Here is a 21,900-nt window from a genome sequence, read left to right as displayed (position 1 = left end):
AAAAATAAATACATAAATAAATAAATTTAAATAAATAAATATTTTTAAAAGTAAACAAACTCATAGTAAAAGAGATCAGATTTGTGGTTATCAGAGATGGTGGGGGGGTGGCAGGAGGGGGAGCTGGATGAAAATCGTCAAAAGGTACAAGTTCTAGTTATAAGATAAATAAGTACAAGGGATGTAATGTACAACAGGACAAATAGAATTAACACTGCTCTGTGTTATATATGAAAGTTGTTAAGAGAGTAAATCCTAAGCATTCTCATCCAAGGAAAAAATATTTGTTTCTTTTTCTTTTATTTTTTATCTATATGAGATGACAGATATCCACTAAACTTATTGTGGTACTCATTTCATGATGTGCGTAAATCAATCATTATGCTGTACATCTGAAACTATACAGTGCTATATGTCAATTATATCTCAATGAAACTGGAAGAAAAAAAATCTGAATCACACCTGTATCTTGGCTGATGTGCAGGAGGCAGCCTCAAAATTAGGAGTACCTAGCAGAGCAGACCCATCTTAACATGACGGGTAATTCTACTAACTTTTTTGTACAGGCCTATCTTCTAGTCTTTTAAAGTTTTCAGTTTTACTACTTTTTATGAAGGAAATTATATGCCACAGTATTATGCTCTAAGCTGGGAGTTGGGGAAAGTCTTTAAAGTCTTGTGATATAGTCTTTAAAATGTCAAAGGTTTTCTATACACTGGGTTAAATTTATGCAGTCCAATATACACAGAACTGTAGGTACCTAATAATAGATTTCTGCTTACTTTATAAGAAATGTTCTATGACAAAGAAACATGCATTTTCTACTTAACATTAGTCATCATTGCTTCCTCTTCTAACTCTATTAGCCTTTAAATAAAGAACTATTTTACACTTCATTAGATCAGAAGTCATGGTTAAGACTTAGAAGAGAGTATATTCCCTGTTATTTCTAAAATAACAGTTTAGAAAACAAACTACAAAATAACTTCTATAAAGCAATGAAGTTGCATATATTTTTCATTTGTCAAAGGTGGACTCTGACCAATTAATTTTTCCATTTTCTAGAACCTGATTTAGAAAGGAAAACATTTATACTCAGATAAAAGAAGTATTTCATTAGCAAGCACAGTTTAAAATGTGTGGTTTTTCCAAAAACATCGGGAAATCACCAGAAGCAAAAGGGTAAGAGACAAATCCCAGAGTCCAGCTAAAAAAAACAAAACAAACAAAAAAACACTGTAAGAAATCATTCCTCCTTGGGAAGAAAAAAAAAAATGGTTGGGTGCCATTGTGGGAAGAAACATCAGCTTAATTGCAGAAGATCAGTTATCTGGGACAGAAGATAGGCCAGAGGAAAGTGATCTGTGTCCTTTTCACTCCTCAACATTATCACATTGTCCCCTGTGCTGTGGAATATGAAAGCAGTATCTACAGCACACCTCTAGCCAAAAGAGAAGGGGTAACCTCAAGGTAAAATACTGGAACTTGGCTGAGGTGGGAAGCAAAGTACAGGTGGACTCCCAATTAGGCAATTACACGACGGTGATAGCACTCACCTCGTGTAATTGCTCAGTGAAATCCTGAACAACTAGGATGTAACCACCATCCAGAGCCTCTCTACCCTGAGGCACGTCCCTATTTGCCTCAGACCACGTGGAGAACCAAAACCTAGAACACAGGTTTCTCACCGGTCCTAAACCGGACCCCCATCAAACCTCATCCTCCCAAACAAAGGAAATATTGGCCCAAATAGCTGTTAGTTCCAAGGGAATATAAGCTCACAGCAGAAAATAATAAGATGTCTGAGGAGTGCAAGTACCATGAAAGAGCAAATGAAAGCAGAATTAACAGACCAAAAAAAGACATTTAAAATTGGCAAATTAAATGTTGCTAGAGAAAAACTGGAGAACACTGAAAACACGAGAACAAAAATCTACCAAGTAAAACCAACTGGAAACATTATCATGAAAAATATAACAGGAGAAATAAAGAATACAATAAATTGACTGAATAATAATAGAAACAAAGGAGAAATTCCTGAGGAAAAACTGGTAGAAGAACTTTCCCAAAAAATATCTGGGGCTTCCCTGGTGGCGCAGTGGTTGAGAATCTGCCTGCTAATGCAGGGGACACGGGTTCGAGCCCTGGTCTGGGAAGATCCCACATGCCGCGGAGCAACTGGGCCCGTGAGCCACAACTACTGAGCCTGCGCGTCTGGGGCCTGTGCTCCGCAACAAGAGAGGCCGCGATAGTGAGAGACCCGTGCACCGCGATGAAGAGTGGCCCCCGCTTGCCACAACTAGAGAAAGCCCTCGCACAGAAACGAAGACCCAACACAGCCGAAAATAAATAAATAAATAAATAAAAATTTAAAAAAAAAATATCTGAAAGGGATAAACAGAAGCAGAGAATGAGAAGAAACAGGTAAGACAGAGGATTGGAAGAGAGGAAAGATATACGTAGAAATAATGACAGGATGTCTCATAATTAAAGGAAAATGTAAAATTTCAGATTAATAAGAGTTCATGAAGTACCAAAGAGAATGGACACAAAAATGCAAATTCCTAGACTACTCCAGACCAACTGAATGAGAAACTTGGGAGTGTGGCCTAGCAACCTGTTTTAACAAAGCTCTCCTGGTGACTCTGATGCAAAGTTTGAGAACCATAGCTCTAGTGCTTCTGGAAGTTTATAATCCTCTGAAAATTACATGTAAAATTTGCTATTTAAGTATATCTTTCTGGGGAAAATGTCCATACCTATTATCAGATTCTCAAAAGAATGTTAACAAAATTAATATCTATTTGTATTAGCTCCGCAGTTTTCAAAGTGTGGTCCATGGACCCCTGGTGGTCCCTGAGACACTTTCTGGGGGTCTGAGAAGTCAAAACCATTTACAAAATAATATTAAGATGATTTTAGCTTTCTTACTGTCAAGACAGTTATAGTGCAAGATCTTATAACATCACGTGTTGGACATTTGGAAAATGTACTCATGGTGCTCATGATAGTGCAAAAGCAATGGTAGGTGAAACTGCTGGCATCTTGGCATGAACCAAAACAGTGGCACCAAACTATACAGTCATTGTATTCTGTAGAGTTGACATATATGGACATATATTAGTCATTGAATTTTTCACCGCCAGGCCCTCACAGTTTAAAAAAAAAAAAAAAGCCACCAGTTTCACTTAAGAATGTCCTTCATGAAAATGTAAATATTATTAATTTTATTAAATTCCAACCCTTGAGTAGATATCTTTTTTAGTATTCTTGTGGCAAAATAAGAAATACACATCAAGCACTTCTGCTACACACCAAAGTATGGTTGTCTTGAGGAACAACACTTATGAGACTGAGCTCAGTCTGACCTGTGTATTTGGTAAACATTTTCTCAAGAATGAACAAAGTGAGCCTGTCACCTCAAGGAAAACAACAAACAGTATTTGCTCCCAATGATAAAATTTGAGCTTTCAAGCAAAAAATGAGAATTTTGTAAAACTTGCATCTGCCACCATGAGCTTAACAGTTTCTCGATACTTAAATGTGTATAGCTATAAAATCCATTTATATAAGATAGACCAATGGATTTCATTTCATACATAACAGAGTATGAAAAATTTATTGATATGGCTTCAGATTCCACATTGCAACTAACCTTTAAGAAACTACTACTTGTCAAGTCTGGGTGTAGTATCAAACAAAAAATTCTAAGATTATCTGAAAATGCTATTAAAATATTCCTTCCTTTCCAACTACCTATCTGTTTAAAGCAGGATTTTCTAAATATACTTCAATCTACATAATAAAGCACAACAAATGGCATGCAGAAGCAGATGAGAATTTGCCTGTTTTCTATTAAGTCAGACATTAACGTGACTAGCAAAGTGTAAAATAATGCCTCTCTTCTCATTAATCTTTGTTTTAGGAAATAGTTACTTTTCATTGAAAGTGTGATTTACTCTAACATAGAATAGAATTTATTATTTTTTTATTTTCTCAGTTTTAATTCTTAATATGATAAATCTCCATCGATATAATATATATAAACAAAAACTCTTCTAATTATTTTTATGAGTGTAAAAGAGTCCTGAGATGAAAAGTTTGAGAACTACTGCATTTTGACTATAAATTTTTGCAAGGGCAGGAACTGATGCCATTCCATCATTTTGCTCCTTATAGCACTTATATTTATTGAGTTGTCATTGAACTACTATAAAACCTTAGGATTCATGCCAGATTCCTGAAAAAACAGACCAAAGGGGGAAAACACACTATGAAATTGTCTCAATGACTGTTAATTAAACAAGCTGCATGAAGTTCTTTTGAATTTCCATAAACACCTCATGAATACTTAGTTTCATACTGCCAAAGGACCACAATGACTCTCAAAAATGTGAATTAACAAAAGAGATGAAAGGGTATCCTCAACGTAGCGCTGCTAAATATGCTACTTTCCATATTTCATGTTGGTAATATTAAGAAATGAGTTCTCTCTAAGGACAATAGAGAGACCATAATGCACACTATGATAGACATCCATCCCCATTTTAAAAATTTTAATTGTGGTAAAATACCTTTAACATAAAATTTACCATCTTAGCCATTTTAAACTATCAGTTCAGGGGCATTAAACTTTCAAATTGTTGTGACTCCCATATGCTTTATTTACTGTTCAAAATGGCTTTTTTCTTGACTGCTTCCATGAATCAAAGCATACAGCAGCTTATCTTTGAGATTTTTTAACAGATTTAAGTAGTTTTTTAAAGAAAGGAATTGCTAAGATATCCTTCTTCCATTAAACTATGAGGTTCTTCAAAGATTACTTCCAATCACACTTTTTATGTTTAATTAGCAACTGATCAAAAGATCAGGGTCCAATATTCTATTAATCACAAATGTTCCAACAGCCTACTTACTAAAAGCACGGTCTCAATCAAATCCTAGTCATGTTTTAAGAGAGCATCTATACGCAGTTTTGCTTTATTTTAAATGCCTAGGAAAAAAGCTAGGGGAAAAGATGCCAAAATGACTATTATTAGCTGCACTGGGGTACTGAGATGATGAACTACTTTCTACTGAACTTTCCAAAATGTGTACAATTACTTTTATTTTCAGAAAACAAATTTGAGACGGCAATAACAAACTGTCAAATTATAAAATGACTCAAAAGAGTTGATTTCTTACTGCTACCAACTTTCTATTTGAGTAGGATTACCCAAACAATTTTAGGACAGTCAGATAGGGGTTTAAATCTGGCTCCATCACTTAACAGCTATGTGACCTTAGACAAGACACCCTGAGTCTCGGTTTTTTCATCTGTAAAACAGAGTTAAAACCTGTCTCGTGTGATTGCTGTTAAGGATTAAATAACACAGGGAAAGTGCAAAATTCACTTGAAAGCTTTTCTGTTGTTATTTTCATTAGTTTTTACTATTATTTAGCAACAATATCAATACTAAATTTATTCATTTATATGCCAACAGAGCAGTGAAAGCACTTTGATGACAAAGAACTAGACTAATATATAAGAATTACCATTTACACATTTAAGAAAGACAGAATATAAGAAATCAGAAGTGTTAACTTACAAAGTTCATCTGCTCAAATATTTATAGAGCGCATACCATGAACATTTCACTAAATTAAACACTGAACTTCTATTATTTACCTCAAATTTATCTGCTTTCATAAAATTCCAACAAGGTAACAAAAGCTACACTTTCCTAATGTTAAATTCTGTGGATTTTTTTGGGGGGGGAAGGGCAACCAAGTTTTTGATAGCTTGCTAAAAGTTTTTTAATTAGTCCAAAAGGTTTTTTTGTTTCTTTTTTTCCAAAAGAGAACATTTTCCTGCAAAGACAAAAGCATAGCTTGGCATCTCTTCTCAAGATATTAGAAAAAAATAGCTAAAATGTAGCTATCAACTGTAATCCCATGTCATTTCCTTCTAAAAAACCCATTTTCCATTGTCAACATGAGAACAACCTGAGTTTTGGAAATGGAGAACTGCATATCTTATTTATTAACAAGATGGATGAGAACGTCAAAATGGTTTCTATGGTTGGTGGATATACCAGAATGAAGGCATCTGATCTTTATGGCTCATAATATACATACATATATCCTAGTTTTTCCAAAGCATTACAGCTGGGCATCAGGAGGTTTAGGTTATTTTTAAACCATACCTGATGATACAGGGGCCTTGGCTTCAAACATCTGGTCAATCAGTAAATTTAAAACAATTTTTTTTTTCAGTTTGTAGTTAATAAAGTTCGTCTGCTTCATTTTTTTTTTTAATCTACCGCAATGAAAAAAGTTGCAAGTCCACACAAACAAACCAACAAACATCTGCCACCAATCATTAGTTTAGTGTTCTACTGAAAAGGCAAAAGGGAGAGGAAAATTTACATCACTTTATTTCCCCTTTTTCTACAATTAAGAAAAAAAATGACAAATCTTAACTGAATAGGGAGCTGATACATTCCAAAAGAAGTCTCAAAAAAAAAAAAAAAAAAGGTTTACGCTCACACTACTTTAATTTTAATTTTATACACAGATTCCTGAACCAACAGGCAAAACAAGTTTCCACTTGACAAAGAACCCAGCAATTCACTGCAGGGAAAAGCAATCCTGAATATCTGATGAAGCCTTAAAAGGAAAACCCAGTAGGCACACAAAAACAAAACACTCATAACTTTCCTCAATCACTCAAAATCAAATGATTTTTAGAAAATGAACCTCAAAGTTATCTTGAGCACCTAGGCTTTAGTATAAATCCCCAAAACACCCACACTACTCAGTTCTTATTAGGAATCCACATTGACGATACAGGTATTAGGCCCCCCAAGATCAGAGCTACATCCCACGTTTCTGAGTGTTCCTGTCAGAAGAATAAACATAGACCAAAGTAACTTCAAGTACCCTGACATACAGGAAAAATAAGAATTTAAGAGGTTCTTGTGTCTTCAATCGTATCTCACACATATTTTACAATCAACTACCAGAAACATTTCTTTGTCCATGAAGCAAAAGCAGGCTATTAAACACATTTAAGAATAAGCTACTCTAGTGTTTTCAACTGCATTTCATCACAAGACTCATGATGATGTTCATTCCTTCCTAAAACCTAATACTAAAATAAAATACATTTTCTTAGCATGATTTACATTCCTTGACCACTTTTCTTCTCCTGGGCTCTAAGCTTAAGATACCATTTTTTTAAAACATATTTACGCTCACAACTTGGTCCTTAAAGATATGTCTTCTATTCTCCAGATATATTTCTCTGGCCTTTTAACTGCCAAAGAATCACATCTGGTTTGGAAGGAAGGCACACCTAGCCTGTAACCTATTCAGTTCCTTGGGAACAAAAGGGATGCCCCAGGGGAGGAAAAATAAGGCAGGTGACTAAACTTCTTGTAATTAAAACTTCTATGTAAATAGACTATGAGGAAGACATCTTATCTATAAAATGCCCTTAGCACAATGTCTCTGGTAAAGGCTCTCTAGAAAGTGGCATGTAGGCTATATAAACTAAGATATAAAATGATGTTTCATAATTTAAATGCTACTACTGTAAGAGATGATCCTGCAAACCTTCCTGTGAGACTTCATCTATTCTAGGTCAGACCTGCATATCCAACATGAGGAGGAATGACAAGGGGAGTTACCCTCAACATCTCAGACCTCTATTTTTATCCTTGAAATTACTTAGCAATTAATTTCTGTAAAAATGAGCGGTAGGAAAAAAATGAGGTCAAATCCCATGCAAAGTTCTTATAAGAAGAATTTGAGCAGAATAGCATCCCTATAGACAATATACTAGAAGAAAATGCCCAAAAAAGACAAAATTATGCTCTACTATTTCAATATTAGCTAAAAGACAATGTGAAAATGATGTAAGATATGAAAAACTAGCATATATGAATTAGAAATAAGATGACAGAACTCAGAAAATAATTCAAAATGAAAGAAAAGGTTATTCCAGAAGTAAAGACTAAACAAGAAGGAAAACAAAAATGAAAAAAAAAATACTACAGACAATGTCTTATGACAGGGATCAGCGAACTACAACACTTGTGCCAAATATGGCCACCACCTATTTTTATAAATAAAGTTTTATTGGAATATAACAATACCCATTCATTTATGTATTGTCTATGGATACTTTCATGGCACAAAAGCAGAGCTGACCAGTTGACACAGTTTAAAGAGAGACCACAGAGGGCGTGAAGCCTAAAATACTTACTGTCTGGCCATATATAGAAAAACTTTCCTAACTCCTGCCTTATGAGAAATGAAAGGTAAAAGGGGAAGACTTAAATAGACACTTCTCCAAAGAAGATATACAGATTGCCAACAAACACATGAAAGGATGCTCAACATCACTAATCATCAGAGAAATGCAAATCAAAACTACAATGAGGTATCACCTCATACCAGTCAGAATGGGCACCATCAAAAAATCTACAAACAATAAATGCTGGAGAGGGTGTGGAGAAAAGGGAACCCTCTTGCAAGTTGGTGGGGATGTAAATTGATACAGCCACTACACAGAACAGTATGGAGGTTCCTTAAAAAACTAAAAATAGGGGCTTCCCTGGTGGCGCAGTGGTTAAGGATCTGCCTGCCAATGCAGGGCACACGGGTTCGAGCCCTGGTCTGGGAAGATCCCGCATGCCGCGGAGCAACTAAGCCCGTGCGCCACAACTACTGAGCCTGCGCATCTGGAGCCTGTGCTCCGCAACGGGAGAGGCCGCGACAGTGAGAGGCCCGCGCACCGCGATGAAGAGTGGCTCCCACTCGCCGCAGCTGGAGAAAGCCCTCACACAGAAACGAAGACCCAACACAGCCAAAAATAAATAAATAAATAAATACATTAAAAAAAAAAAAAAAAACTACAAATAGAACTACCATACAACCCCCAGCAATCCCACTACTGGGCATATACCCTGAGAAAACCATCATTCAAAAAGAGTCATGTGCCACAATGTTAATTGCAGCTCTATGTACAATAGCCAGGACATGGAAGCAAACTAAGTGTCCATCCACAGATGAATGGATAAAGAAGATGTGGCACATATATACAATGGAATATTACTCAGCCATAAAAAGAAACGAAATTGAGTTATTTGTAGTGAGGTGGATGGAGTTAGAGTCTGTCATACAGAGTGAAGTAAGTCAGAAAGAGAAAAACAAATACGGTATGCTAACACATATATATGGAATCTAAAAAAAAAAAAAAAAAAAAAAAAAAGGTTCTGATGAACCTAGGGCCAGGACAGAAATAAAGACGCAGACGTAGAGAATGGGCTTGAGGACACGGGGAGGGGGATGGGTAAGCTGGGATGAAGTGAGAGAGTAGCATGGACATATATACACTACCAAATGTAAAACAGATAGCTAGAGGGAAGCAGCTGCATAGCACAGGGAGATCAGCTCGGTGCTTTGTGACCACCTAGAGGGGTGGGATCGGGAGGGTGGGAGGGAGAACACAAGAGGGAGGGGATATGGCGATATATGCATATGTACAGCTGATTCACTTTGTTATAAAGCAGAAACTAATACACCATTGTAAAGCAATTATACTCCAATAAAGATATTAAAAATAAAATAAAATAAAATAGTATAATCAAGGACCTTGTCAGACAATGGAAAGTATAGAAAGATTCCCATTTCAGGACTGAAGCATTCTGACTCATTTTTTTACCCACTGATGGGCAACAGTTTAGAGGACATAGTGTTTTTTTTTTTTTTACTAGAAACTACATTTGTACAGTGAAGTGGGAGGAGGGACAAGCATGGACATGCTGAAAAAAATCAGGAGAAAAAGAAATGAGTGAGGCAACCTCTACATAGTTAAATGTGTGTTGATGTAGAAACCACTCAAATCAAAAGAAAGCATAAAACTGCCCTACATATTTTGCTGGTTTTTATATTGAAGTACCTCATATTACACGTCCTAATTCAAGTCATATGTTAATTAATGTTAACCATTAAAGTTAACCAGGAAGCCTATTTCAAAATTTCTTCAATTTAAAGTATATACCGTGAAATTTCAGGATTCAATGCTTCGTTAAACCTTTTTTATTTTTATTTTTTAATAAAGACCTCATCTGAACTTTTCTTTAAAAAGAGACGTCATCAGAATACACTGGTCCTTTAACAAAATTATGTCACTACTAGGAACTGAACTCAGGAGATATATCATTCTAAATTGATGCTATTTCTAAAGCTTTGACTACTATCCTTTGAAAAATAGAAAACCATGGTCAAGGATCTTACTTCTAGAAGAAAAAGTCTTATATAAAGTCTAGTCAACAATAAAAGACCGGATCATTTTGATATGGCTATCTTAAGAAGGTATTAGAAATAGTACTTTAAGAACCTGTATCAACAGTGGAAACTGAAGATTATGTTTCTAGTTGTGGATAGGGTGATTCCATTATTAATACTGTCTCTAAGCCACATTTTAAACTAATAATTATCACAATCCACAGTGGGATAGAAAGGATTCTTAATTCTGCTGCTGGAAAGAATTATGGTTAAAAAAAAAAGCATAAGGATTTAAATATGAGTATGAGCTCATACCACTTCAGAGAGCCTTAAAAATGGTTTCATTTCATTATATAGAACTATACTTATATTTAAATGGAAATAAAGGCATTAATTAACATTCTTCCTTCCCATCTTTGCTTGGCTAGCTTGGACTCATCCTTTAAATCCCTGTTTTAAACAATCTCTTTAGAAAGACTTCTTTAAATGATCTAAAATCAGGACAAGAGTCCTTACTGCCTGCTCCAAAAGAGAGTATAGTGTACTTTTCCTGTCACTCCAGGTTATACACTTTGTGGGGTTTTGTTGTTGTTGTTATTTAATTTTCCCCCCTAGACTGAAGCTCCATAAGGGTAAGGACTACCTGCCACTTGAAAATTGTGTCACTATTTAACACCAACCTATGATAAGTAATAAAAGATTTGTGCAACAAAAGAACTACAATTTTTAAACCTTTCCATCCAAGGGATTGTACCAATTTCCTATCTTTCAAACAGCTCTTCCATGACATTCAGTGACTAGCGTTCTAACCAACTAATAGTCAACTGAGAATTACTTTTAATTATCCAGGCTACACATGATGGAGAAGACTAGATTTAACAAAGCTTTAATGCTTTAGTGCTAGGAACACAAACATGAAAGCATGGTGAATTGACGACAGGGTGTTGTGCTTTTAGACCATGGAGAGTTTTACTGTTTTTGTTCTGTTTTCCACACTGAACTAAAAAAAATTATTTTTTTTCTCTAAAAAAGCCAGTTCAAGATTAGGTTCTCATAACTACAACATAATTACTGGACTGTTTCACTGTTTGTCTTCTAGCTTATCTGGGTACACATAAAACTAAAACAGAATATAAAGTAACTATTGTGGCAAACAGAAGATGTGATTTGGGAGATAAGCACTATTTTATGTGTGACTAATCCTAAATAAGTATATTATTACCCAAATTAATAGAACTAGCTATCACCTGTTAGTGATTACTTGTAATGCAATATTGTGAGAAATGACAAGATCTGTGAAACAATGTGTTAAAATAGTCAAATATGGAATAAAGTCTGCAAAAGCAAAAGGTCTCGTTTCATTCATTATAGATCTATCATTTGGCCTAAAGAAAAAGAAATGATTTTTCATCTAAAATAAGCAACACCGTGAGCATGCATCTACTTAAATGGAAGCCTGTTTATGATTCAATTCACTACATTCCTAACAGTAGCGGCTACATTTCAAGAATGGATCCAGCCATCTAATAATGATTTCCTGTAAGTGTTTCTCATATTGTTGATCATGACTCATTAATGGGATCACAAACAGCATTTGTAAGAAAGGAAATGGAATAGGATATAAAATATCAGAGTGCAACACATGTAGCAAGGGATAGAATTGTTTCCTGAAATTTTGATTCAGTTTGTATGTGGGTGACAATATACTGCTAAGTATGGGCTGCAAAAAAAAAAAAAAAGTGTGAACACTATTCCTGGAGTATATGCCCCCAATTACTTCTTCCCCCCAAACACTGCCAAAGTAGAAACTCCATCAAAATTACTCACAAAAAAGAAAAGTGACCTTAAACCTAGTATAAGTTATAATTGTTTAAACTTGATTTCACAAACTCTAAAATCAAAGTTTAAATCCAGGTTCCACTACTTCTGGTGAACTTGGGCTTATTTAAGCAGTATGTGCTCCACTTGTGTCATCTATAAAGTGAAGATAAAAATATTTTCCAAGTTGTGGTAAAAATAAATAATGTATTTAGTAGGTTCTTAACATATGCTTTACCATTAACAGAAAAAACTGAAGGACTGATATATTAGAAACACAACAAGAAACTTAGCAGAAGTTAGCTTCAGGGTATTATCTTTTATGTTTGTGTGGGTGGTGCTTTTTCATTGTATATATTTCTATACTACATTAATTTTACAATGTACATACAACATATACATTTTTAATGTAGCGTTTCTAATGTATATAACATTACCTTTATTTTTTTTAATTTACAAATTTATTTATTTATTGGCTGAGTTGGGTCTTTGTTGCTGTGCGCGGGCTTTCTCTAGTTGCAGAGAGCGGGCGCTACTCTTTGTTACGGCGCGCGGGCTCAGTAGTTGTGGCTCGCAGGCTCTAGAGCGCAGTCGCACGGGCTTAGTTGCTCCGCAGCATGTGGAATCTTCCCAGACCAGGGCTCGAACCCGTGTCCCCCGCATTGGCAGGCGGATTCTTAACCACTGCGCCACCAGGGAAGCCCTACCTTTATGTTTACAAACATCAATAGTAGGTATCTAGGCAGTGAGATTATGGTCCCTCTTGTTTTATATTTCTCTGTATTTTATAAAAATATGCTATGTGTTTTTAGAAGAAAATAGTCAACTACTTGCTCAAAAAAAAAAAGACGAAAGTGTGTAGTGGTCCAGTGTTTAGGAATTAGCATTTTGGGGGGAGAACTTACGCGCCAGATGCTTCTCACTAAATCCTCACACAACCTCAGTATCTCACTTTTGCCCAAGAGAAAATGGAGGCAATTGAGATCAGGTAAATTGTCTGTTACACAACTCACAGCAGCGTCCATAACTTCAAAGCCTATATTTCTTCCGCCATCACATAATGCATCCAAATAGTCTTCTCCAGTTGTTTCATACCGGCACCTTTCGATCTACCCAACTGGACTGTAAACTCCTTGAAAAAGGGGGGGGTAAGTTTCACTAACTTCATTTATGTCTCTCACTGGCTCACTAAGACTACGTACGATAGCTACTTCTACACTTGTCGAGTTACATTAAACTTCTTTTGGTCTATACTGTCCTCCTGGGACCTACTCTTGGAAAAACGAAATGAACTAGCAAACAAACGACAAAACTACTCTAAGACTGTTCAGATCTAACTTTATTCCTGCACACTCGTAACTGAAAAAGTTTAAGTATACCCATATCCTGAGACTACCAGTAAAGGAGTTTGGGGATGAGTACAAGTATCACTGTGCAAACACTAAAAAGAAGGGATTCACACGTTCCCCTACCACGCCCCCGTCACCCAGGCACCACCTAAAGAAAGGAACCTCAAGTCTTCCCGAGAAGTGTTGAATAACCATAACCACGCCCCCATTGTTTCATCATAACTTGTTTTCTTTCCCGACCCGGACCCCCGTCCCCAACACCAAAACCCTTAAAAAACAATTCAAAGTCTCTGACCTGCAGCGAAGTGCAGGGGAGAAGACTTCCGGCCGGCCATGTCCTTAGCATTCACGTTTGCCGCGTCCACCAGCCTCTTTACCCGGGACACGTCCCCATTGCGACAGGCCTCCAACAGTTCCCGGAGGGCCCCGCTCACTGCTGGGACCCCTGGCCCAGGTCCTGTTGCCCCAGGTCCCAATGTTGCTGTGGTGCTAACTCCGGCCGCCTCGGGGCTCTCCGCCAAGCTCGATCCGGGGGAGGATGGAGAAGAAGATGAGGAAGAAGTCGGGGAAGAAGAGGACGACGGTGAATTGTTACTGCCACCGCCGGCTGGGCTGGGAGCGACCCCGACGGCAGATGAGGCAGGAACAGCCGGGACCACGGGAGCGGCGGCGACGGTACAGATTGTGCTGGTGGTACTGCAACAGCTGGTACTGTCAGCCGGGTCCGGGGATCGGGGCCTGTCGGGCGGATCCCGACTGCCATCCCCCTCCGGCAGCGCTAGGCCGTGCCGCGGGGAGGCGAAGGGGGCCAGGCCACCCACCGTAGGGGAGGCTGGGGTGGTCCCCGGGGCCAGGCCGGGGCTGAGTGGTGGGGGAGGTGGCGGCGGCGGCGCCGAAGCCCCTGGGGCGGGCTGGAGCTGTTGTTGATGATGGTGGTGATGATGCTGAGAGCGACGCGACGCCGCCATCTTCGGACTCCCCCAGCACTGTCACTGCGGCAACGGCCCCACCGCCCGCCCTCACTTCCGACTGCTGGACCAATTAGCACCCAGCGCACAGGAAATGATGCTGGAGCGGTGGGCGGGGTCAAAGAGTGGGCGGGAAGTATTGGGAGCTCCGAGAACCGCCACGGAAGGGGGCGTGGCCCTGTGGCTGAGGGGCGGGCTTTGTGACTCCTTGGCGGGCTGGCTGGGGAGATTTGAAAGCTGGAGCCAGCCTAGGCTTAAATGGGAAGCTTTTCCTGCCTTTCTCACTTTTCAGCCTGCTTACCTTGCCCTGTTCCATTCAGTTGCCAGGTCTTCTTCAGTCTTCCTTTTCTTGCTCCAGAGCCTGCTATTGAGGTGGAACTCTGTGCAAGGTATGTGTCGTTTATCAAATATCAAGTGCCCTTGTCTGAAAAATGGACTAGTATCTACCTCACAGAATTGTTAGCGGGATTAAATGAGCTAACATATACAAAGTGCTCCGTACGTTAATAAAACACAACTATAATTAGCCCATTGGTAAATTTTTTTTGAAATGCAGTCTTCTTTCCCTCCCCGTCCCCCCCGCCCCCCAGTTAATCCCTTGGTCTCTCTATCCCTTCTCTATGAGAGTTCTCACTTTATGTATTGTACTTCGTTAATATCCCATTTTAAAATAGTGGTTCGGATTGCCAGGATTGAAATTCAAGCTCTGTCGTGAACGAGCTGTGTAAATTTGGACAAGCTATTTAACCCCTCTGTGTCTCAGGTTCCCCTCTGCAAAATGGAATTAATAGTTCAATAAATGTTAACTATTAAAATTGTGGTTTTTTTCTATTCTATTATCTCTGTACTTTTATTTCTCACCTTAAGCTTGACCCAAATAATTACGAATATGTTCCTTTCTTTTGAATTCTTTTTAGCTGACCTCATGTCTGTTCCTCTCATCCCTCCTCCCTCCCCCTCCCAAACTAAGATAAAAACCTGACTGCTCTCCATCCATCACTCACCTTCAGAAGCCATTCTTCAACAATTACTTTTTCTCTTTTTCCTCTGCCTATACCTACTTTTATTGTCTACCATCAAAAGAAATGTACCAATGAATGGGATAATCTCAGTAAGGTCTCCATTTCCTGCCTCCTGTTCAATAGTAAACTAGGCCTTTTGGAAATTTAGACAAGCAGCATTATTCCAAGAGAGTGGACACAAATGGAGCTTCTGTGTCTTAAGAAAAACCCAAGATTTAGATGGGTCCAGTAGAAATTTCGCTTCGCAGAATACTAAACTATGTGATAAATTGTCCTTTCACATGTTATTATGAAGTATAATTAATGGGATGCTAATATTCCCATCCACATAAATAGGAAAGTTTCTTTAGGACTACCATCTAAATACAACAAGGTCAGGAACATAATATTATGAGTGACATTTATTGTCATCTAGTCTGGGGTTGCAGATTATAACTCTAACATTATCCATGTGTTTTATAAATTTGTGCAGTTGTTCACATATTGACAAATGTGTGGCTGGATAGGAAGACTCCATCGGTGTAACTAAAATCTGTCCACAACACACATTCTCCTGGTTTTGAATCATAATGCACAACAGAGGGTGGCATTGAGGAGTGGGAGTGAATCAACATGATGCATTAGATGCCCATAACTCACCTTGTGCCCCCTTGACTATGACCGTCTCCCTGAATGGGAAGCATAGGAATTATCTCACCTGGTACCCTGATGGCCAGTTACTCATAGATCACAAGAAGTAGTAATGTTCACCCGAATTCAAAATGCACCTAGCATGTCTGTTTATCAGTACAAAATAAATTTTAAAGTTTCTGCTGGTTGAGATAAAAAGGCTGAATTGCCTGAAGCTATCCTACTGGTAAACTGTGTCTGAAAATGCGTTCAATCAATTGGAAATTGCTTTTTTCCCCTCCACTGGAAAGTAGTAAAAGTACTTAACATTAAGTATTTATAAGGTTTGGGTTTATATGGACTAATGTTGAGCTCTAAACATGAAAAAGCAGATATCATTACCTGATCTTTTATAGCTAAACAATTCCATGAGTGATGCACTATACCCTCGTGAAAAGAGCAAAGCTTATAGTAAAACAAACCTGGGATTGAATCACATCTCTAATGATTACTAGTTGGCTAGTCTTGGTAGATATGCTTCAGCTCTGTCATTCTAAAATTATGATTTTATTGTAGCATTGTCGTGAGGATTAGAAGTCCTGGGTGTTTTGTAAGCACACCTTGATTGTTAGTTTCATGCTCTTACGTGTCATACATAAAGTGTTAATAGCCACTATCGGTAGCTCTCTCCTCACAACTTCCTTTACGACAAAGATAATGACTAGAAATAAATAGCCACTATTTTACATGTAACAGGAATCTTAGGCAAAGAAAAATCAGGTTGAAGTGTTTCTTCATCTGAAAATTCAAGATTTCATACAGGCCCTGACTGTTTCCAATAATTGTTGCAGATCAAATTTGTGTAGCATCTTACCATTTTCAAAAATGTTTTCAGAAAAATCATGTCCAAGTGGTATAAAAATGTGAGCACATAGCACTCTCTTAAGCCATGTTGTTGTTACAAAGGAAAGAGCCACCAACTCAAAGGTCACTCACCTTCTGGACCGTGTTGTGATGTTTGTTTTTCCCCCAAAGGACACACTTTGTAAATTACACAATCGTGAACTTGTGCAGTCTCCATATTTCAATTAGACTTGGTGTGTTTATTCCATTCATATGCTTCCCAGTAATCTGCTCCACATTCACGTTCACTGGTAGTGGCTCCAATCTACTAAGTCCACTTATTGTTTGATGCTCTGTGCAATGCCTCTTCTGCAACCACAGCCCAAGCTAAAGCTATAGTTTGGCTGAGGCAGTGCCATTTCCTCACCTGGGCCTTAGAAAAAGATAATGTTATCCTGGGCTTCCCTGGTGGCGCAGTGGTTGAGAATCTACCTGCTAATGCAGGGGACACGGGTTCGAGCCCTGGTCCGGGAAGATCCCACATGCCGCGGGGCAACTGGGCCCGTGAGCCACAACTACTGAGCCTGCGCGTCTGGAGCCTGTGCCCCGCAACGGGAGGGGCCGCGATAGTGAAAGGCCCGCGCACCGCGATGAAGAGTGGCCCCCGCTTGCCGCAACTAGAGAAAGCCCTCGCACGAAACAAAGACCCAACACGGCCAAAAATAAACAAACAAACAAATAAATAAATAAATAAAAGTAGCTATTAATAAAAAAATTTTTAAAAAGATAATGTTATCCTTATATCATTTAATGCCCATGGTGCCAAAGGCCCAGATTTCTCTATGAAGATATTACTACTAAGCTAAGAGAATTTTTAGCTGAAGTTTCATCCAGAAACCCAGGAGAATCTTTTTTTGTAAAGCTATAGGTGGGCAATAATTCCAACAGCTGCAATCATGCCAACCACATTGTATCAGAGAAAATTTTATTAAAAAAGCAAAGCAACTATTACAAGGCAGGAAAATTACAGTAATTTAAAGATCCCCTATATATTAGTTTATTAGCATCCCCCACCTTGGAACTTTTCAGTAGCTTTGTAGCTTTTACACAGCAGGGTCCTCTGGATGTTGCTCACAAGACATCCATAGTCTGCCCTTTTGATAGCTTGGCTTTTCTCCGAGTATGGTCTGTACACTTGGGAGGAGTATTGAGTTGAGCCAAGAGTGTTAGTTCCAGGCAGAGAGGCAATGTAAATATAAGACAGTAGTTAAGAATGTGGATTCTGCATTTAGACTGCTTGGATATGAATCCTAGCTTTGTCACTGGCTAGCTGTGTGTGATTAAAGGATGGCCCACCCTATGTTCTAACAGGGATAAATAAAAACCTACTTGCTGTACTTTAAAAATGGTAAACTAGCTTTCCCACCCAAAGCATTTCTTGTAAACATTTTTTCCAAAAGTAATTAAAATCGTACATATATACCTCATTAAGGGTTAGCATGTGGCTTCCTCACTCAAAAAAGATAAATACCTGGTCATAAACGAGTTTAGAAAAGTTCCCAAGTTCATAAACACGTTTAGAAAAGTTGCCAAAAGTTCTGGAATATATTGATGAGGAATGCTATAACTAGCCAATAACGCATATGTAATGATGTAATATGGAATGATGGCTTATGAAACTTTGCATGTAGCCAATCAGAATAGGGCTGATGCCGCTGCAAACCAATAGATTGTGAGGCACACCTGGAGGGCTCAGCCTCCCCAGTCAGAACACAGGGCCAGCCAGCCAAGCCTTGTTGAGTGTTGATTCCTGCGACTGTCAGGGGTTGCAGGCTCCCACATAGTGATGGTGAGCCATCTCCTACCTCCAGTGGAGATTGGAGCAAAGAACTCTGGGAGCAGAGATCACCAGACCTACTGGCTGGGAATAAGTGGTAGCCGAGGGAGCGAGAGGCACTAGTCCATCCCAGAACAGGATTCCCCCTGCTTCTCCAGCCACTGACTCCTCTTGCCTGCTGGCATTGTTTGGCTTGTTGAAGGAAATAAATGAGTGAAAGCTGTTTGAGTTAAATGGGGTGTGTGTGTGTGTGTGTGTGTGTGTGTGTGTGTGTGTGTGTGTGTGTGTGTGCGTGCAGTTTCTCTTGTTGCACATTCCTTCATATCGTCTTTGTTTTGAAGATGTTGCTCAAAATAAAACATTGAATAATCCTGAAGAAGTTATTCAACCTCTGTAAACCCATCTGCAAGGTGGGGATATTAAGAGTTGTGAGAAATAAATGAGTTAATATGTGCCACATGCTTAGAACAGCTTCTGGCACATGCTAAATGCTATGTAAATGTCAACTGTTATTATCAAAAACTGGAGAAGGCCTCTGGTATGGGACATTAAAGGCTACCTGGGAGACAGCACTGGTTTTGCCTGCCTAATAACAAGCAGGTTCCTTTTCACCCAATAATGTTGATATGCAGCCTCTCGTACATACTTCTTTTTTCACAGTGTCTTAAAGGAAGGTCTAATAAGCTTGGGAACCAGAAGGGGAAAGGCAACTATTCCCTCCTGGCTGTAGTCATGATGTGTGTGCTGGGTGCAGTGGGGGGTGGAGACTCTGCAAAGAAGGGATGCTCAGCCTGGAAGTTTGCACATTTCTCCCTCAAAACATTCTGTCCACAGTACTGAGAAACCACAGTGGCTATTGTGTGGGAGTCCACCATAGCCCCCTCAAGGGAAACCAACGCAGCCATGGTTCCTGAGGTCAGTGACATATGGATGTCTGCAGAAATCTCCCACAGAAGTTGAGCTTACCACCATAAGTCACCAAATACATAAGAGGGCCCTACAGCATGAGAGAGAAAATGCAAACCCAACAAATGAAAGGCCCTGTGTCAGAGAAAACATAATAGAACAATCCAACATTCATTTTTATATCTATATTTAGGGCTCGTGGTACGCCAAATAATAGTGCCCCAAAGACAGCCATGCCCTAATCCCTGGGATCTGTGAATATGTTACCTTACATGGCAAAGTGGATTCAAGGTTGCAGATAGAATTAAGGCTGCTAATCAGCTGACCTTAAAATAGGGAGATTTTCTGAAAAGACAATCTAAGGAATGGGAGAAAATATTTGCAGAGGATGCGACTGACAAGGGATTAATTTCCAAAATATACGAACAGCTTATAAAGCTCAATATAAAAAAAAACCGGGCTTCCCCGGTGGCGCAGTGGTTAAGAATCCGCCTGCCAATGCAGGGGACATGGGTTCAAGCCCTGGTCCGGGAAGATCTCACATGCCGCAGAGCAACTAAGCCCGTGCGCCACAACTACTGAGCCCACATGCCACAACTACTGAAGCCTGCACGCCTAGAACCCACGCTCCACAAGAGAAGCCGCCACAGTGAGAAGCCCGTGCACCACAACGAAGGGTAGCCCCCGCTCACCGCAACTAGAGAAAGCCCACACACAGCAACAAAGATTCAGCGCAGCCAAAAATAAATTAACTAAATTAACTAATTAAAATACTGATGGAATTAAAAAAAAATAAAGTGTACACACCAGTGGTTTTTAGTATATTCAGAGTTGTGTAACCATTGCCACAATCCATTTTAGAACATTTCCAGCAACCCAAAAAGAAACCTCATACCCATTATCAGTCACTTAAAAGGGAAGTTTTTAAGATGGGAAAAATAAAAGCATATTTTCATGCTGATAAGAATCTAGTAGAGAGAGGGAAATTCATGATGCAGTAGATAGAGGGGAGAATTTCTGGGGCAATGTGTCCTCAAGTAGGTAAAAGGGGTCAAATCTAGAGGACAGTAACTGACCGTTCATCCTTAGTATCACAAAAAGGCAGAGTGTATGGGCACAGAAGCCATACATGGCTATACATGGTGGGAGATTGAGAAAGACTCTTGATTGCTTCTTCTTTCTTAGTGAAATAGAAAACAGAGATGAAAGACTGTCTTTGTTTCTCCTTGCATCTCACTGGCCCCAGTTGGGTCACATGCCCATTTCTAAATTAATCCCTGTTGCCAGGAGAAATCCCTGCATTGACTGACTTGGGCTTGTGCTCCTGAACCAACCAACTCTAAGGAAGTTGGGCCTGAGCTAATCATGACCCCCTCCGGGGATCAATTCACCAAATGGCATGGCTCATGTTGAAAGGGAGAAGGTGGAATGGACACTGTGGAGTCACAAAAATGTCCTCCTCACTTTTCACAATCACAATTCATAGCACAGGCTGACCTCAAAGCCCTAGGCAGAGTGTACTAGTTTCCTACGGTTGCTGTCATAAATTTCCACAAACTTAGTGGCTTAAAACAACACAAATTTATTCTCTTACGGTTCTGGGGTGAGACATTTGCAATCCATGGAACTGGGCTAAAGTCAAGGAGTCAACAGTGCTGGTTTCTTCTGGGGGCTCTGAGGGCACAATGTTTATTTGACTTTTTCGGCTTCTAGTAGCTGCCAGTATTCTTTGAGAGACAGAAGGTGATGTCATGATGGAAGCAGAAATTGGAGTGATGTGCTTTGGAGATGAGGGGGTCACAAGTCAGTCTCGCTATGACTCCTCTTGCTTCACTCTTAGAAGGACCGTTGTGATTACATCAGACCCACCCAGATAATCCAGGATAATCTCCCCATCACAAAATCCCTAATTTAATCATATATACAAAGTCTCTTTTGCCATATAAGGTCACATTCATGGGCTCTGGATTTAGGATGTGGGAATATCCGGGGAGCCATTATTCAGCCTACTGCAATGAGAATGCCAAAGAGCCCCTCATCTGAAGAGGAGAGAGAGGCTGCCCTAAGGGGCAGATTTGGGTTAATTTACCACATGGAAAGAGCAGGAGAAGACAAAGCATCATATTTAGTCAGAGAACTGTGAGGGGTTAACACTATCCTTCCTCAGCGGCATGTCAACTTCCTAGCTTCCTATGATAATTTAGTCCGCAGAGATCTAGATTGCCTTTCTTTTCCATAAGACATCACACTGGCCCATCACATTGAGGATAGTA

At 39.1% G+C, this 21,900-nt stretch overlaps 1 protein-coding gene across 1 annotated transcript in view; it reads right to left on the bottom strand.

The window, feature by feature from the left end:
* The window catches only part of TNKS (tankyrase), a 179,164-nt gene extending 164,720 nt beyond the window's left edge, over positions 1-14,444 (bottom strand). The window contains exon 1 of the mRNA XM_068531939.1: positions 13,738-14,444. Within this exon, the coding sequence (XP_068388040.1) occupies positions 13,738-14,410 (673 nt within the window). The 5' untranslated portion in view covers positions 14,411-14,444. The remainder of the gene's footprint in view (positions 1-13,737) is intronic.
* Between the last annotated feature and the right edge of the window lie 7,456 nt (positions 14,445-21,900).

Source organism: Eschrichtius robustus, chromosome 21 (assembly GCF_028021215.1).
Source record: "Eschrichtius robustus isolate mEscRob2 chromosome 21, mEscRob2.pri, whole genome shotgun sequence".
NCBI classification, from domain to species: domain Eukaryota; kingdom Metazoa; phylum Chordata; class Mammalia; order Artiodactyla; family Eschrichtiidae; genus Eschrichtius; species Eschrichtius robustus.
This window is presented reverse-complemented; position numbering and strand designations above follow the sequence as displayed.